At 36.1% G+C, this 13,983-nt stretch overlaps 2 protein-coding genes across 3 annotated transcripts; both read right to left on the reverse strand.

Moving 5' to 3' along the window:
- Positions 1-2,321, reverse strand: LOC132271426 (uncharacterized). The gene has a single exon (XM_059772797.1). The coding sequence runs from the start codon at positions 1,881-1,883 to the stop codon at positions 222-224; it is 1,662 nt and encodes a 553-aa protein (XP_059628780.1). The 5' UTR covers positions 1,884-2,321; the 3' UTR covers positions 1-221.
- Positions 2,322-4,105: 1,784 nt separating this feature from the next.
- On the reverse strand, positions 4,106-13,191 carry LOC132271427 (protochlorophyllide-dependent translocon component 52, chloroplastic-like). 2 transcript variants are annotated; one of them, XM_059772798.1, is made up of 7 exons: positions 12,493-13,191; positions 10,143-10,330; positions 9,650-9,740; positions 9,266-9,445; positions 8,943-9,140; positions 4,709-4,896; positions 4,106-4,511 (listed from the first exon to the last, which is right to left on the reverse strand). In XM_059772798.1, the coding sequence occupies exons 1-7, from the start codon at positions 13,024-13,026 to the stop codon at positions 4,256-4,258; spliced, it is 1,635 nt and encodes a 544-aa protein (XP_059628781.1). In that variant the 5' UTR covers positions 13,027-13,191; the 3' UTR covers positions 4,106-4,255. The 2 variants fall into 2 exon arrangements, with proteins under 2 accessions (XP_059628781.1, XP_059628782.1); XM_059772799.1 differs by having other exon boundaries at positions 4,372-4,511; positions 4,689-4,896; positions 12,493-13,190.
- Positions 13,192-13,983: the final 792 nt, after the last annotated feature.

The raw sequence follows: 13,983 nt of genomic DNA on the forward strand, positions 1-13,983 counted from the left end.
TACTCAACAAACACACCATATGTGGTGTAAAGGCTGTAAAAACTTGAATCTATAGTACAAATACAGGCTTCACAACAGAAATGGTCAATGAGTACAACAAATGAACATGAAGCCTGAAATGAACTCAGTATTCTCATTCTGAAACAATATAGAAAGTAAAAGAGGGAAAAAGAGATGAAAAACAACTTATATGAAAGCAATGAACAACGTATCCAACCTGGTTAGCATGTATTAATCCCATCCTTGCAATCTTTTGTCAAATTATAGAATGTTTCTACCCTTGTCTTTGCTCTGTAAAGTACCTCAGTGTCCACTTCAACTCTCATGTATCCATCAAAATCAACGGGGCGGCCACCATTCAAAATCATTGTCTCATTGTACCACTCACTTGTATTTCCCCACAGTGCCTTATAATCATCAAGCAAATGAACCTTGTAATGAGACCTCAATTTATCAAAGTAATTATAGAATGGTTCATTAGTGGCAATATACAGATTCCTCCAAGGTTGAATCGTCCCTTGAAGCTTCGTAACAAGGGCATTTGGGGATGTATCAGCATCGACATGGGGCCACAGCTCCTTATTCTGTGCTTTCTCTCCTCGGACCACATGAACAGCATCAAAATCCCAGTCCATACTTCCGCTAATCTCAGAAACTATATTCATCAATCTCTTTGATTTCCACAGAGCTTGCCACGGCCTTTGGACGTACTTTGCAGCTTGCCCTTCACACACCCTGTACCAATAATTCTCCGGCTCAGGAGCATCAAACTGCCTCCAGATAATCGTGCTCTTATCTTTCTTAAGTTGCATTGGAGTAACATTATGGCTCGCAACCTTCCGAACTGGGATTTTCTTCTTGTGGGTCTTATCCCATTTCCTCCAATCTCTAAGGAACTCACCCTCCTCCACAATTGAGGCCACCTCTTTCAAATGCTCAAAATCATAATAATACCTGAAATCCTTTCCCTCCTCATCCTTATTACTTGGATTATAAGTCCCCGCCAAGCAAATACTCAGATCCATCACAAATGTTCGATTCAGATACTGAGCCTCACCAAGAGCACACAAGAAGCTCCAAAGGTGATGATTCATTCCTTTACAATAATCCCCTCCACGCGAATAGTACAAATACTTCCCCTTCCTAAAGGCTGCATCAGATCCCAAAACCGGGATTGTGTCATTGATCTCATCATCACGAAATCGAGCTGAAATTTTAGCATTCCCACCATTCTTAGTGGCATTAGCTCTACTCCTAGGCCGACGAGCATTTATACCCGAATGCCAACCCCTTGCACCAACCACTTTATAAGTACAATTTTCACCAAATCCAATCCTAAACCTCCTGAAATCCCTATATTTCCTCCAAGATTTCTCCTTCTTGTTCCTAAACCTCCATGACACATCACACTCATCGGGTTTCGACCCATTAACTGGGGTTTGATACTCCAAAAACACAATTGACTTGAAAAGCTTCAAATTAAACCTCTCAATCGTGATCAAGACTCGTGGGTCGGAGCAATTCACGGCAAACAGATCCTCACAACCCGATTTCACAGTCAAATTCGACATTTTCTCCTCGGATTTCTCTATCACCGCTTCGGTGATAGTGGCCGTCTCTGCAGAGGGCAGCGCCGACGGTGAGACAGCGACGTCCTCACCGGTTTGGAGGACGGAGGTGTCGGTTTTGAAGGTGGCATTTTCGACATCAGTGAAAACCCTAGTTAGGGCTCTGGAGGACTCCCATGGATCGGGAGGTTGGTATGTGATTGCAATTACCGTAAATACGAGCACAGAGAACACAAACACTGAGAAAAACACATTGCTTATGACTTTTATTAGGTTTTGCCCAATTGGGTCTGTTGTTGGATCCGATTCTTTCATTGTGAATTCAAAAACCCTAACATCAACAACTGATCAGACTAGATTTATGAATAACCAGAGTGTAATTTCGCAAAATAACCAAAAGACCAATCTTGAAGGTGATAATGACAAATGGGTTTGCAGAGTAAAGACTTAAAAGAATGAATTTGAGGAAGAGAGAAAAACTTAGGGTTAGGTGTGTTTACCTCTGATGTGGAGAGACCCTTATTGCAGAGAGTGATAATGCTGGAAGAAGAGAAGAGTGGAAGGTATTTTGGGAATTCAGGGAGAGAGTGGTTGTTGGAAGTAGAGAGAGAGAGAGAGAGAGAGAGAGAGAGAGGGTTAGGGCCTTCTTAGCTCTGGATCTGTGATCTGAATAGTAGCCACTCCAAGCCTGTGTGAGAAGAGAGAGAGAGAGAGATCGATCTGGGTAATTTTGTTTATGCAATAATTATGTCTTAATTTTCAAGCAAGAGTATAATTTATGAGTATAATACTGGATCCTCTATGAATAGCAAGTGACATATCAGCATCAAATGACAGGTCTCACACAGCTAATGAGTCCAACTTATCGCAATTTTTTTTTTTTTTTTTTTTTTTTTTTTTTCTTTTTCTGATTTTTTTGTTTCTTGTTTTTTGAAAAAAAAAAAAAATTTCTTTCAAAAACTGCAAATTTCAATTGCCAACCACGAGATTATTACTCTTCTTCATTTGTGCCTTTATTTTGGAATAATTAATTAAGAAATATCGTCATCAGGTCATTGGTACGGTGTTAAAATAACTTAAGTTCTCTTTTCGTCTCCTTTTATTTCAACGTAAAATATTTTTTAATATTTTTTGAAAAATATCTTTTGTGTTTTTTTTGGTATTTGGTTTTCGTAAAATATTTATGAAGAAAAAAAAATTAAAACTTAACAAAAATAATTTATTCATCAATTTTTTACAAGGTATTTTACACGTTCCACCCACCTCGACCTAAACCTTTGTTAAAAATCTTTTATTTTTATTTTTTACCTAAAAACAATTTTATATCAAAACAAACTGAACCAATGTTTGTGGGGAAAGATAACTATATTTTTGTGAAATATCACCCGGATAAATTTGTGATTTTATTTGTTGGATGAGATGAGTGGGAATATGAAAATTTTAGTCATGATTATATTAGTGCCGACTAAACTTTTTCAAGGTTCATTAATTTTAAGTCGGAATTTTGGAGAATGTTTTTGAATTCAATTATCATGGTGGGATGCAGAATGTTTTTGAATTCAATTATCATGGTTGGATGCATTTTTCATATCCAGATCAATGGATTGAAATAAAATCTAATGGTTTAAAAATGGTCACATCACCGTGTTTTTATAGTTATAATGTATTTAAATCAATCACGTGAATAATTTTAAATCTCTAAATTTTTATAAAGGATTCTGGTCTCAAGCTTAGACAGCCTTGTCATAAACTTGACCTTAGAATGTACCGTGCAAGTTCGTTATAAGAGTGATCAAAGGCGGAATCAGGATTTTATTTCAGAGTGCACAGTGCACTTTTTAACAAGTAGGACAAATATAACTTTTTAAAATCAAAATGCAAAGAATATATATATATATATATATATATATATATAGTTGCAAAATAATATGCTAAATAAGAGTACTGTAAAAAATATATATATATGCTTAGACAAAAATAAGAATAGAAATATTAGTTAATAATATTTTCATTAAATACAATAACAAATGTACTCTGATAAACAAACGATGTATGAATTGATTTAAATCAGTAGAAGAAAAATAAAAAAATAAAAAGAAGAGGAAAAAATGTTACAATACATAATTATACAAAAGTGAAAAAAAGAATTTTTTTAAAAAAGGAAACAAAAATTAGAGAAGGAAAAAAAATATGGGGTACTTGAAAAAGGGATATATGTAAATTTTTTTTTTTTTCAAAGGAAAATTAGAGGAAATATAATTTTAAGAAGCTTACCTGAATTATGCATTCTTTTGATAACTTTTTCTTATGTAGTATATTAATATGTCACATGTACATAAATATAAAATATATATATATATATATATATATATATATATATATATATATATTTAGAATAAGTATATTTCTGCCGACATTATGTCAGAAAGGGAGGACACACACCCCTCCTCTTTCAGGCATATGCCGGCAGGCCTAACATTGCTTGAGCTTAGTTCACTGGTCTATTCAAGCCAACCAGCACTAGGACAACTAACAAATTGACTTAAAAACAAGAACTTATTATATTGTGCTTTTATTTCCTCAGGATGCTCTTATACAAATTTCAATTGTTTATACATATACAGACAATGTTTGTCACATTTACAGTAGCTATGGTGATTCCATCGACAAAAAGTAGAAAATGAGTCTCAGAGAAGAGCATGGTTGTAGTCGTGGTAATGGAAATTCTTGTAGATGAAATGAGACAACCACCGAGAAGCAACAAAGCATAACACTGCCATGGCGACCAGAGTGGTCCGTGCAGCAGCTGACACCATTCCCTGCTTGGCTGCAGCGACGATCCCAATTGAAGCAACAGAGATTACCTGCAGTACGACCTCGAGCACGTTGAGGCCTTTCATCGCTGCACTGCAACTGCGGCAATTCACCACATGGGACCAGTACCTGAAACCAACCACGAGTTTAAGAAAATGAAAACGCGAGATGTTGCATCTAGTTTGGATTGGAGTGGCCGTCATACAATCCAAGTTTTCTCTTGTTTTCCTCCTTAGAACGTTGTACAAAAAGCTACTGTCTTTATAGAATTTAAGGACTAAATCAAACTTAAACTTGAAACCTTACTTGAAATTCACACATTTTATCTGTCCATCAGCTGTTCTCTCGGAGGAGATGGAGGAAGGGCTCCGGTGAACTTGGTTCGCCAATCAACTTGACCGCCTGCATATTTGTTTAACCACTTTCTGAAACCGACCACAAGGGCATCTGACTTTGTTGGCACAAAACAAGCTTTCTGCCAATTGGAGGGGCCAATGTTCATAATCCTACGTTCCTACAAGGAAAATGTGAGTCGGTATAAAATTAACTAAATGCAATATCACATCTTTCCCGAGGGTCCATTTGTTTCATATAAAAGCGTGACGGAGAATTACTGTGATTACATGGTTGGTACATTAGATACAGTTCACTTCTTGCTGGATAAAACCGAAGCGAATAATTTAATCCCATCTTCAAAATGATTTTTCCCTCCCACCCCCTAATCGATGGGCAATACAACATGGAATGAAAATTCTATTTGGTAAAAGTAGTTCTCATACTGCAAACTAAGCCCAATGGAGGTAAATTCATATGGGACATAGTCTCCCTAGCAACAGAGGGAACCTATGGAAATAAAATAAGAATTTAAAAAATCCTAAGCTTGAAGAAATGATATTTTATAACGACAAATTGTAACTAATTTAAATTGATAACTGTGGTATATCAATCAACTAGGCCACTAGGCTGATTAACTAAATGAAGTTTCAGTGAAAAGAAAATATTAAAATTTAATTATTTGTAAAAACATGCTATATGATTTTTCAGTCAACAACAAACTGAAATAATAAAATTAGCCCTTGAATAAATTAGAATAAAAAGTAGAAAGGGAATGGAAGAGAACCATGAGCTACGTTCATTGCATTTATCTGGTTGGTTGATTGATTACCACAGTTATCCCTACTCGTGCTACATCCAATTGTGCCAACATTAAGAAGGGAGCACCTTTGGTCATTCAACCATTCTCAATGAAACTGAATTCAGTTCAAGTTCATATGACTATGCAAGCACATATATCCTTTTGAGGCTCCTATGATTACTTTAGAAGGCATAACCAGGGAATACGAGGGTTATAAACAAGAACAAATTAGCAAAATATTCTTGTTAACATTTGGATGATCAAGACGTCAGACACACCTCTATGACTTCTTTTAACAACACGTGCCATGTAAAAAAAGTCATCTGATACACGATGAATGGTACCTTGAAGAATCACTCCGTGTCTTGACACCAGGCATGACTGACAACCCAACTCCCGTGTCATGCCTCCTGACATAACCTTGGCAAATGGACCTGCTAGAGGTTGATTGATAGGGCCTAGACAACACCTCTTTCTGAAGACGGTCCAGTGTCACACCAATGCTCTTTTGCAAATCGTTGCCGCAATGGAACATCCTGACTCCTGAGGTGTTTAGTCCAGAAGCTAGAATAAGGAGTAAGGACAAGTTAAGGTGACTCTTCACTCCATATGGTATTTGAACTATTGTGAACCCACTTTAAGGGAATGGAATGTATCCAATGGACAATTGTGAGGCATGCCAGCATATTACAATATGCTCTTGACAATAAGCACCCCTAGATATATGTCTCAAAGCCCATAGTAAGGGGCTAATTTGATCCTTCACAGAGAGACAGTTAAAAGAAAAATCAAGGGAAAAAAAAAATCATAACCTGAAAAGGTACAACCTAAGCCTGGAATTTACACTATCGGATTGGGGAGCTTTCCATCCTCAAGCCAGAAGCATGGCTTGAGCTGTCACATGCTACGTTTCCAGAGATTTTTAATGGCTCTGTGGCTGGAAAACAATACAGCTGGCATTCTTCACACCACACGCCTTATCTTGGCCTTTTTGTTTTCTTGATTACAGCGAGGCTTTGTAACCATTTTGGGTTCCAATGGCCTGGAACCAACCCTAATCCAAATTTCTTGAATTTTTAATTTCTAGTGGTACGGACGTCTAAGTGGCTTACATCCATTGGTAGATGTAGCAATTGGGGAGGGGGCTAATACAGGGCGTTAACAATCACGTTGCATAAACACTATCTGCTCCTTCTCAGTTGATTATCCACCGCAAAAAAAAGTTTGGAAGAATCTTGGGAAATATTTTGTCTCTCACTCACAACAAATATAGGACTAAGGTTGATAGAGTTGTGTTCAAAACTTGAGGCCTGTATTTTTGTTTATTAAATCTGGGTAGTTAAGTTAGTTGTGGTACCTTTTGTTCAAGGGTACATCAGGACTTTCACAAGTTTCAAGGATGTAAAGGTAAGTTACAACTTGAATTGTGATACTCACCATTTAGGGTTTTGCATATAGTAATTAGGGTTTCGTAATTTGTGTGCTTGATGCATTCAGAACTCTTTGTATATGCATTAGGAGTGTTTCTGGAAACAACTGAAATCCATATCCAAATCTAATTAGGGCAGAAAACTACAATCGATCGAGATATCCATCGAAGCTTACTGGCTTCGTGTTGATTGATCAACACTTGGCTCGACCAATTGAGAGTTCATTTTCTTTATTTCCTTTCTAAATTATAACACTCAAACCCTATTTTCTCTACTATTCTGTACGAAAAGGCATGTATTGTTCAAGAAAAATGGAAAAGGATAGCTAGCACAAGTAATAGGTCATACTTTTGCATATAAGCTTTTCATCAATATTACTTGTGCCCTCTGTTGCGACAAAACAAACAATGACGAACCGAGTAACAATCACGAAACACAACAGAAAAAATAAACACGCCACACACAGAACATAAAAATTTAGTGCGGTTTGACACAAGGTGTGTCTACATCCACAATGGAGATCCGTAGAAAGATTTCACTGTGCGAAAAACAAGAGATTACAAGTTTCGGCCCCCAAACCTTATCTCTTGCTCTCACTCTCTTTTCTGTGATTTTCAGTGTCTTTCTATATCCCACTCCAAACCCTCAACACCCTTATATATGGGGCTACAATAGAGTACTAAATAGGGTCCACAACCTGCAAGCGAAAAAAGGGTCAAAAATAAGGTCCACACAAAGGTCAATCAACGAGTCGTCGGATCAGTTGCAACCCCAGAACCAAATTTGGGCCACTCTCTAATAATCCTTTGGTTACCAGAGTTTGTGTTTTTGTATCCAGCATCATACATCTAGTATGGTGAGAGCATCAGTGAATTGTTGAAGTATCAGTTGCTGATCTAAGGGATTCAACAACAAAGTCCACACATACACAATTGGATATTACTTGCAAGGAGATAGAGGATCCATGGAGAAAGAGAGTTCATGAAGAACTGAGTTGTCGATGGATCAACGGCTTAAGGATATGAGATTGGTCTTGTGTGAGTCTGAGTTGGAAGGGGCTTAAGGATATAAGATTGGTCTTGTATGAGATTGGTCTTGGTTTTGGTGTTAGAGTTTGGTAACTTAGTCTGTAACCACTTTCTACTTGGCATATGTTTATCTGCCTGGCTGGGTTCTGTAGTTTATTTCGTTTGTTTTTTTCACACAAAATCCGGTGTTTAGTGTGTGATTGATTTACTTTATTGCATTATGCTTATCACATGCATTATTATGACAATGATTGGTTTAATCTATTTATTTCCAATCAAATAGACTTTATAATTTCTGTTTATCTAGTTATATTTCAAAATTCAGATAAAGGTAGTTAAGAGTATAATTCAACAAAAGGTAGAGAACTATTCCCCCCACCCCCCTCTTCTAGGTCTAGATCATGGACCCTGCACAACTCTTCCCCAAGCCTAGGGTTTCAGTATAATAGTTTTCTCCTGTTCTTTGTGCCGTTTACCTACGGTAGGCTAAACATAAAGTCATGGATCTTGCTGCTGTTGGCACAACCAATTTCTGATGGAGATCTTGTTCTCTATATCCTCGGTGGCTTGAGAACCGGATACGTCCTTGGTGACTTCTCTATTACAACTCGGCTTGATCCTGTTACTAAATATGTTCGTCATGACATGGTCTTTAGATGGTTGAAAAGGTTTTGTGTAGTTGATCCTAAATTGTTGGAATAAAAGGCTTTTTTGACATGGTTGAATTAAATGGCTTGTCTTTCTAGTTTCTACCCGCCTTCATTTATCCTTGACCAATTTCTGTATTAGTAAACAACAATTACTAACCCTCAATTCTAATTATCATGATGAACCCAAATCCCAAAAATGTTTGTAAGGTTGATTTGTTAAGCTTTAGTCAGTTGTATCACAATATACCTTAGAAAAAATGATACAAAAAGCTAACAAAAACTCACATATTTATAAAAAATAAAGAGATAGGAATTACCTCAACATGAAGAAGATATAAATCCGAATCCAGAATCAAATTTTGTCCCATATGGAATATCCAACGCGGAACAATTTGATCAATCCAAACTCCAAAGTTCCTTGGAAATGTCCATATCAATCTGCTGTTACCCGGACTAACAGGAATACAGATAAAAATTAGATGGAAACTCCGTTGCTGCACATGTGATGACGGTTCCTGAACCAAGCAAGTATGCAGAAAATAAAGTCCTAATAGCAAATCAAAATAAAATGGATAATTAAAGAAAAAAAAAATAGCTCCCATTGATCAACTTGATGTAATGGAAGATGCCAACTGAATACCTCTTCGGTTCCATGTGATGACTTAGATTTGTTCCCTTGATCCTTCGCAAGAGTGGCGGAAACTTTAAACACACAAGGTGCAATAAATATGCCATCACCCATCTCCTGCTTCGCAATAAAACCATTTATGCCCAGTTTCTCTACACCAATTTCAAGTGGTCTGCCCCCTTCTCTATCAACCTTAGTAGTGAAGGGAAGTCGGTGTTAGCCATATGAAACTCAACAAATTAAGAGAAAACTTAACATAATAACTAAAGATGAAGTTTATGTACCACCAAGGGCTTAAGCCCAAGTGGTAGCTCCTACTCTTTCCAAATAGAAGGTTGAGGATGGGTGTGTGCCCGTGTTATAAAAAAAAAAAAAAGTTTATGTAAAAGTTCTTACTTTGTTTTTGGGCTCTCGAACTTTCATTATTCCATAATGTGCATATGGAACATGAGCAGGGTCCATAAGATTTTCAGCAAGAATCTCGTACCTGCAAATTCAACTTTAAATAAATCAAAATAACTCGAGCATACATTGATTATTGAAAGACTTGACAAATTGTTTGTGGTACTTATCAAATGTTTCAAAGTTATATTCAGACTTCGTATAAAAGAAATAATTTGCCTTGATGATTCAGGGAACACAATATTTCTTTGATTTTCTTTTTCCACTCTGTTCCTTTTTTTCTTGTTCTCTTTGTTTCTCTCTTTACCTTTGTGCAGGCATTAACGAGCAACCACATAAAAAAATACAATTTATTTTCTCCATTACATTCACCTGAAAGGTTCTTTTTAATTATTTTTTATTCTCTCACGCAGAAACAAGACAGTACATAATCTTCTGTTCACGACAAGGAAGGTAAGAAAATGCAGTCACAATATGTTTTCCGTACCCGTATGGTATGTCTCTGTTTCCCATTGATTTAGTATACGACGGATCATCCAATTCTGGTATGTAGGGGGGTTTTTTCTTCATAAGAATATCTTTGTATTGAGGATCAGTGTTCGGCCAAAACCAAACCATGTCATGTTGCACGGTACTAGGATAAACAGCCGCACATGCTTTGTTGAACGTGTGAATCTATAAGTTTTGTTGGAAAAGCCAATCTGAATCATATACATAAGAAAATAAAAAAAAATTTACTGAATGTAAATTAGACCCGGAGCTGCGAGAGCATAAATAGGTTGAGATTTATTTAACTTCAACTTCTTTAGATCCAAGAAGGCAAGAATTACCTAAATATTCCTGTTCAAAGAAACAGAAAAAATAGTACCGAAAACAATCTGCAAGTCGAATCACACAATTCAAAGCATTGTAGCCTTCATTAAATAATAAATTTAAAAACCCATAAACTTCTTTTATAATCTTAACTCCAGTGATGATAAATGTAGTAAATAGTAAATTTAAACTTCTGCATTGCAAAATTGTTAAAAAGAAAAATGAAAAAGAATAGGCCATAGCATGCCAAGCAAAACACATAATTAATCCTTGTAACTCCATTTTTAAAGGTGCGGAAGTTCTGCATTTTAAAACAATTATCTATTAATCTACTCTTGATGTAGCAAGAGAAGAGATCTTGTATTTGGAACAAGCTCATCATTCTCAATTAGTCTCTACCCTTTATAGCACATTCCAAACTCCAGCATAACTGGTATTACTATTCTTGTTCCATGTATCATGGTACTTGGAGTTGTAATTAGCATTTATTTTAGGCATGTGATCATCACAATCTCCATATAGTCACATCAATGGACAGTTACTTTGAACAATTGATGAAGCATGAACCTAAGTGGAAGACAGTATAGACTTAACTAACGGGATATCAGCTACATCCCACAACCAAATTATGTTCTTCTGATGATTATGCAAATATATAATGTTTTCATATCCTTAATCCTAAACAACAAAACTGTAGATCAAGAGAGATCATTTAACATTAGTAGACGTTAAAATTTGATATACACTAATGCAACTCATTGACATTAGGGCTTTTAGTTGCTTTTTGTTTGATTTTTATTTTAAATTTTTTTATTTTTTATTTTTATTTTTTTAAAATTTAACAACTATTGCACCATTGTGCATACACTATAAACTTCAATGGCAATACGATTCTTACAGCCTTTCTAATGTACATTAAGCTTAAAGCAAATTCAACTTACAAGGACCTTATTTTTACAAGAATAGTCATAATTTCTTAAAATAGTAAAATTATCAAGGTTTTTTTTTTTTTTTTTTTTTTTTTTTTTTTTTTTTTTTTTTTCTAGTTGGTACTCACACACACTTGTCTCTTCTGAAACTTGAACCCTTAACCTCCCTTTGGAAAGTAAGAAGCTGATACCGCTAGGCCACTGGCCCGTTGGTCTTCCTCATGGTTTTGTACCAACCAGTTTATGAAGAACTCTTCCACCCTTTCTTTCATTTCAATTCCTTCACAGAAACTTTGGCACTAATCTATGATATTCATTTGGCCTTTATAACTTTTACAAGTTTCCTCATTACTACATACATTTAAGCTATAAACCTGCTCTTTTTCAATTAATTTCTATTCGAATCACCTCATTTATCTGCCAAGTTTCTTTTGGATGACATCCTATTCCCATAAACTTCTCCAAGGATCCCTTTTACTAACTTTTAACATATTTATTCATCTCATTCATAAATACAATACTACTAATTTTAGCATATTATATCGTAAAACTCAACTCAAACATTTTAGGATTCATGTCCATAGGGTGTGAGCCATATGTTTTGTTAGTTGTCAAAGGACCACAGCCTTCCTCCTTATTTTGGCTCGAGACTATAAAAGATAGAACATTAAACACAAGACAATCATAGTTCAATAACAAAAAAAATACAACAAAAGAGATTTGAGAAATTCGCTTCAACAACAACAACGAAGCCTTTTCCCAATCAGTGGGGGGTCGGCTACATGAATTCCATGTTTCCTTTCCGCTCTTTTTAAGGGCATAGTCTCAATCAATCCACACTCTATCATACCTTTCTTTACTAACTCTACCCACATCAACTTCTGTCTACCTCTTCTCCTAGTATTACCCTCAATGTGGACTATGTTGCTTTTCTTAACCGGCACACTTAAAGGCCCTTTTAGCACATGCCCAAACCATTTTAACAGATTTTCTCTCCTTTTTGCTTATGTGACAAAATTCACAGAAAAATTAATCTAAAATCTGAACTCATACAACAATTTGGTCATACAATGAGAAAAAGGAGAGTCATCATACCGGTGGACCGTCTGGGGGTGCCTGAGGAATGAATTTGCAGTCACCAGAGCCACCAAAACACCAACCATGGTACACACACTGCAATCTGCCCCACTGATCAATCCTCCCTTCAGAGAGTGGAGCCAACCTGTGAGGACACGCATCATCAAACACCTTCCATGCATTCTCATTCCTATCCCACCACACCACAACATCAACACCCATCACTTTTTTCCCATGTGGTACCCTCTTGTCGAGGTCACAAACCGGCATTATCGGATACCACTGTGAAAACCAGTCGAATTTCTCATCCTGGTTGTGGATACTGATTTCTTCTTCAGGTGGGTCTGCAAATTCAGTTGAAACAGTAGGAGAAATGGCAGTGAAAAGCTTGAATTTGGATTCCTCTTTAGGATTTGGTGAGAGAAACGAATTGGCTTTTTTACTGAGGGGAAGATTCAAAAAGGGTCTTCTCCCTATTTGGGTTTTGGGAAGTCTTGGAGAGAATATTGTGACCTGAAATGAAGATAAAGGTGAAGCACTCAGAGCTTCCATGACAGCTTGGTTTTTACAATAGTATCTCAAAGTAAACTTGGGTTTAACAATTTTCAAAGCTCAAACTGGAGAGAGATAGAGAGAGAGAGAGAGAGAGATGGTATGAGTTGAAGAGGTGTTCCAAAGCTTTGTGGTTTGAATTTAACCAACAAGTCTTGTTGAAGGTGCGTTATTTGGTTAATACTCCGTATCTTTATTCTACTTTATTGTATGAAAAGTACTGCATTTGCTTGACGTGGCCTCAAAAGGATCTTTTGATGGTAGAAGACGCAGACAAGTGCTGTCTGCACGTGTGTTATTGCATGAAGAATTCAAGAAAGATGGTCAAAGGTGAAAAATATGAATTAAGATGGTACCATTAATAACTGCACGTTTAATTTAAAAATTCATTGGTTATTTAGATACAGTGAGCAAATGCAATGGAAAACTTTTTAAGATTTATTTAAACAACGAACTATTTATAAAACATTAAATGTTGGAAAAAAATATATATATACAAATCAAATTCTCTACATGTATCAGTAACTCTGATTGATTTATGTCTCTTTAAAATCATGGATCTTGAGGCCAATGTTATCTTGTTTCAGAGGAGGTGAGCTTTCTTCAACGACAGGTGCTTTACCAAGTGGGATTGATACGAGTTTATTCTTCAACGACATAGGAGGGATGTATTGACCATTGAACGATTAAAATCATAGTATCAAATCTATTGATTCTAGGTTTGTATATTCTTGAATCATGTATGCAATTCTTTGTAGGGTTTCAAAATGCTTAGTGATAGAGCTTGTACCTTGGTTCGAAAGCTCAAATTGCTGTAGTTTTAATAGGAGCAGCGGTTATGCAGTTTTGTGATGGGAGTATAGTTTTAGAAGATGGGTTTTTGTGCACAGAATGCAAGGAGAGTCCATATAGTATAATGTTGCAAATGTCATCATATCAGGACTAAAACCAAAGGAA

The sequence above is a fragment of the Cornus florida genome, unplaced genomic scaffold (assembly GCF_030987335.1).
Source record: "Cornus florida cultivar Cherokee Brave unplaced genomic scaffold, ASM3098733v1 CherokeeBrave_3.0.0_Hap2_Chr08, whole genome shotgun sequence".
Taxonomy (NCBI): Eukaryota; Viridiplantae; Streptophyta; class Magnoliopsida; order Cornales; family Cornaceae; genus Cornus; species Cornus florida.

Excerpts from the sequence above, each read along its gene's own strand:
- LOC132271427 (XM_059772798.1), bottom strand. The coding sequence starts at position 13,026 with ATGGAAGCTCTGAGTGCTTCACCTTTATCTTCATTTCAGGTCACAATA. Across the intron at positions 9,741-10,142 it reads AACAGAGACATACCATACGG|GTACGAGATTCTTGCTGAAA; the intron begins GTACGGAAAACA and ends TTGAATTTGCAG. Across the intron at positions 4,897-8,942 it reads TATATCTTCTTCATGTTGAG|GAACGTAGGATTATGAACAT; the intron begins GTAATTCCTATC and ends TTTTCCTTGTAG.
- LOC132271426 (XM_059772797.1), bottom strand. The coding sequence starts at position 1,883 with ATGAAAGAATCGGATCCAACAACAGACCCAATTGGGCAAAACCTAATA.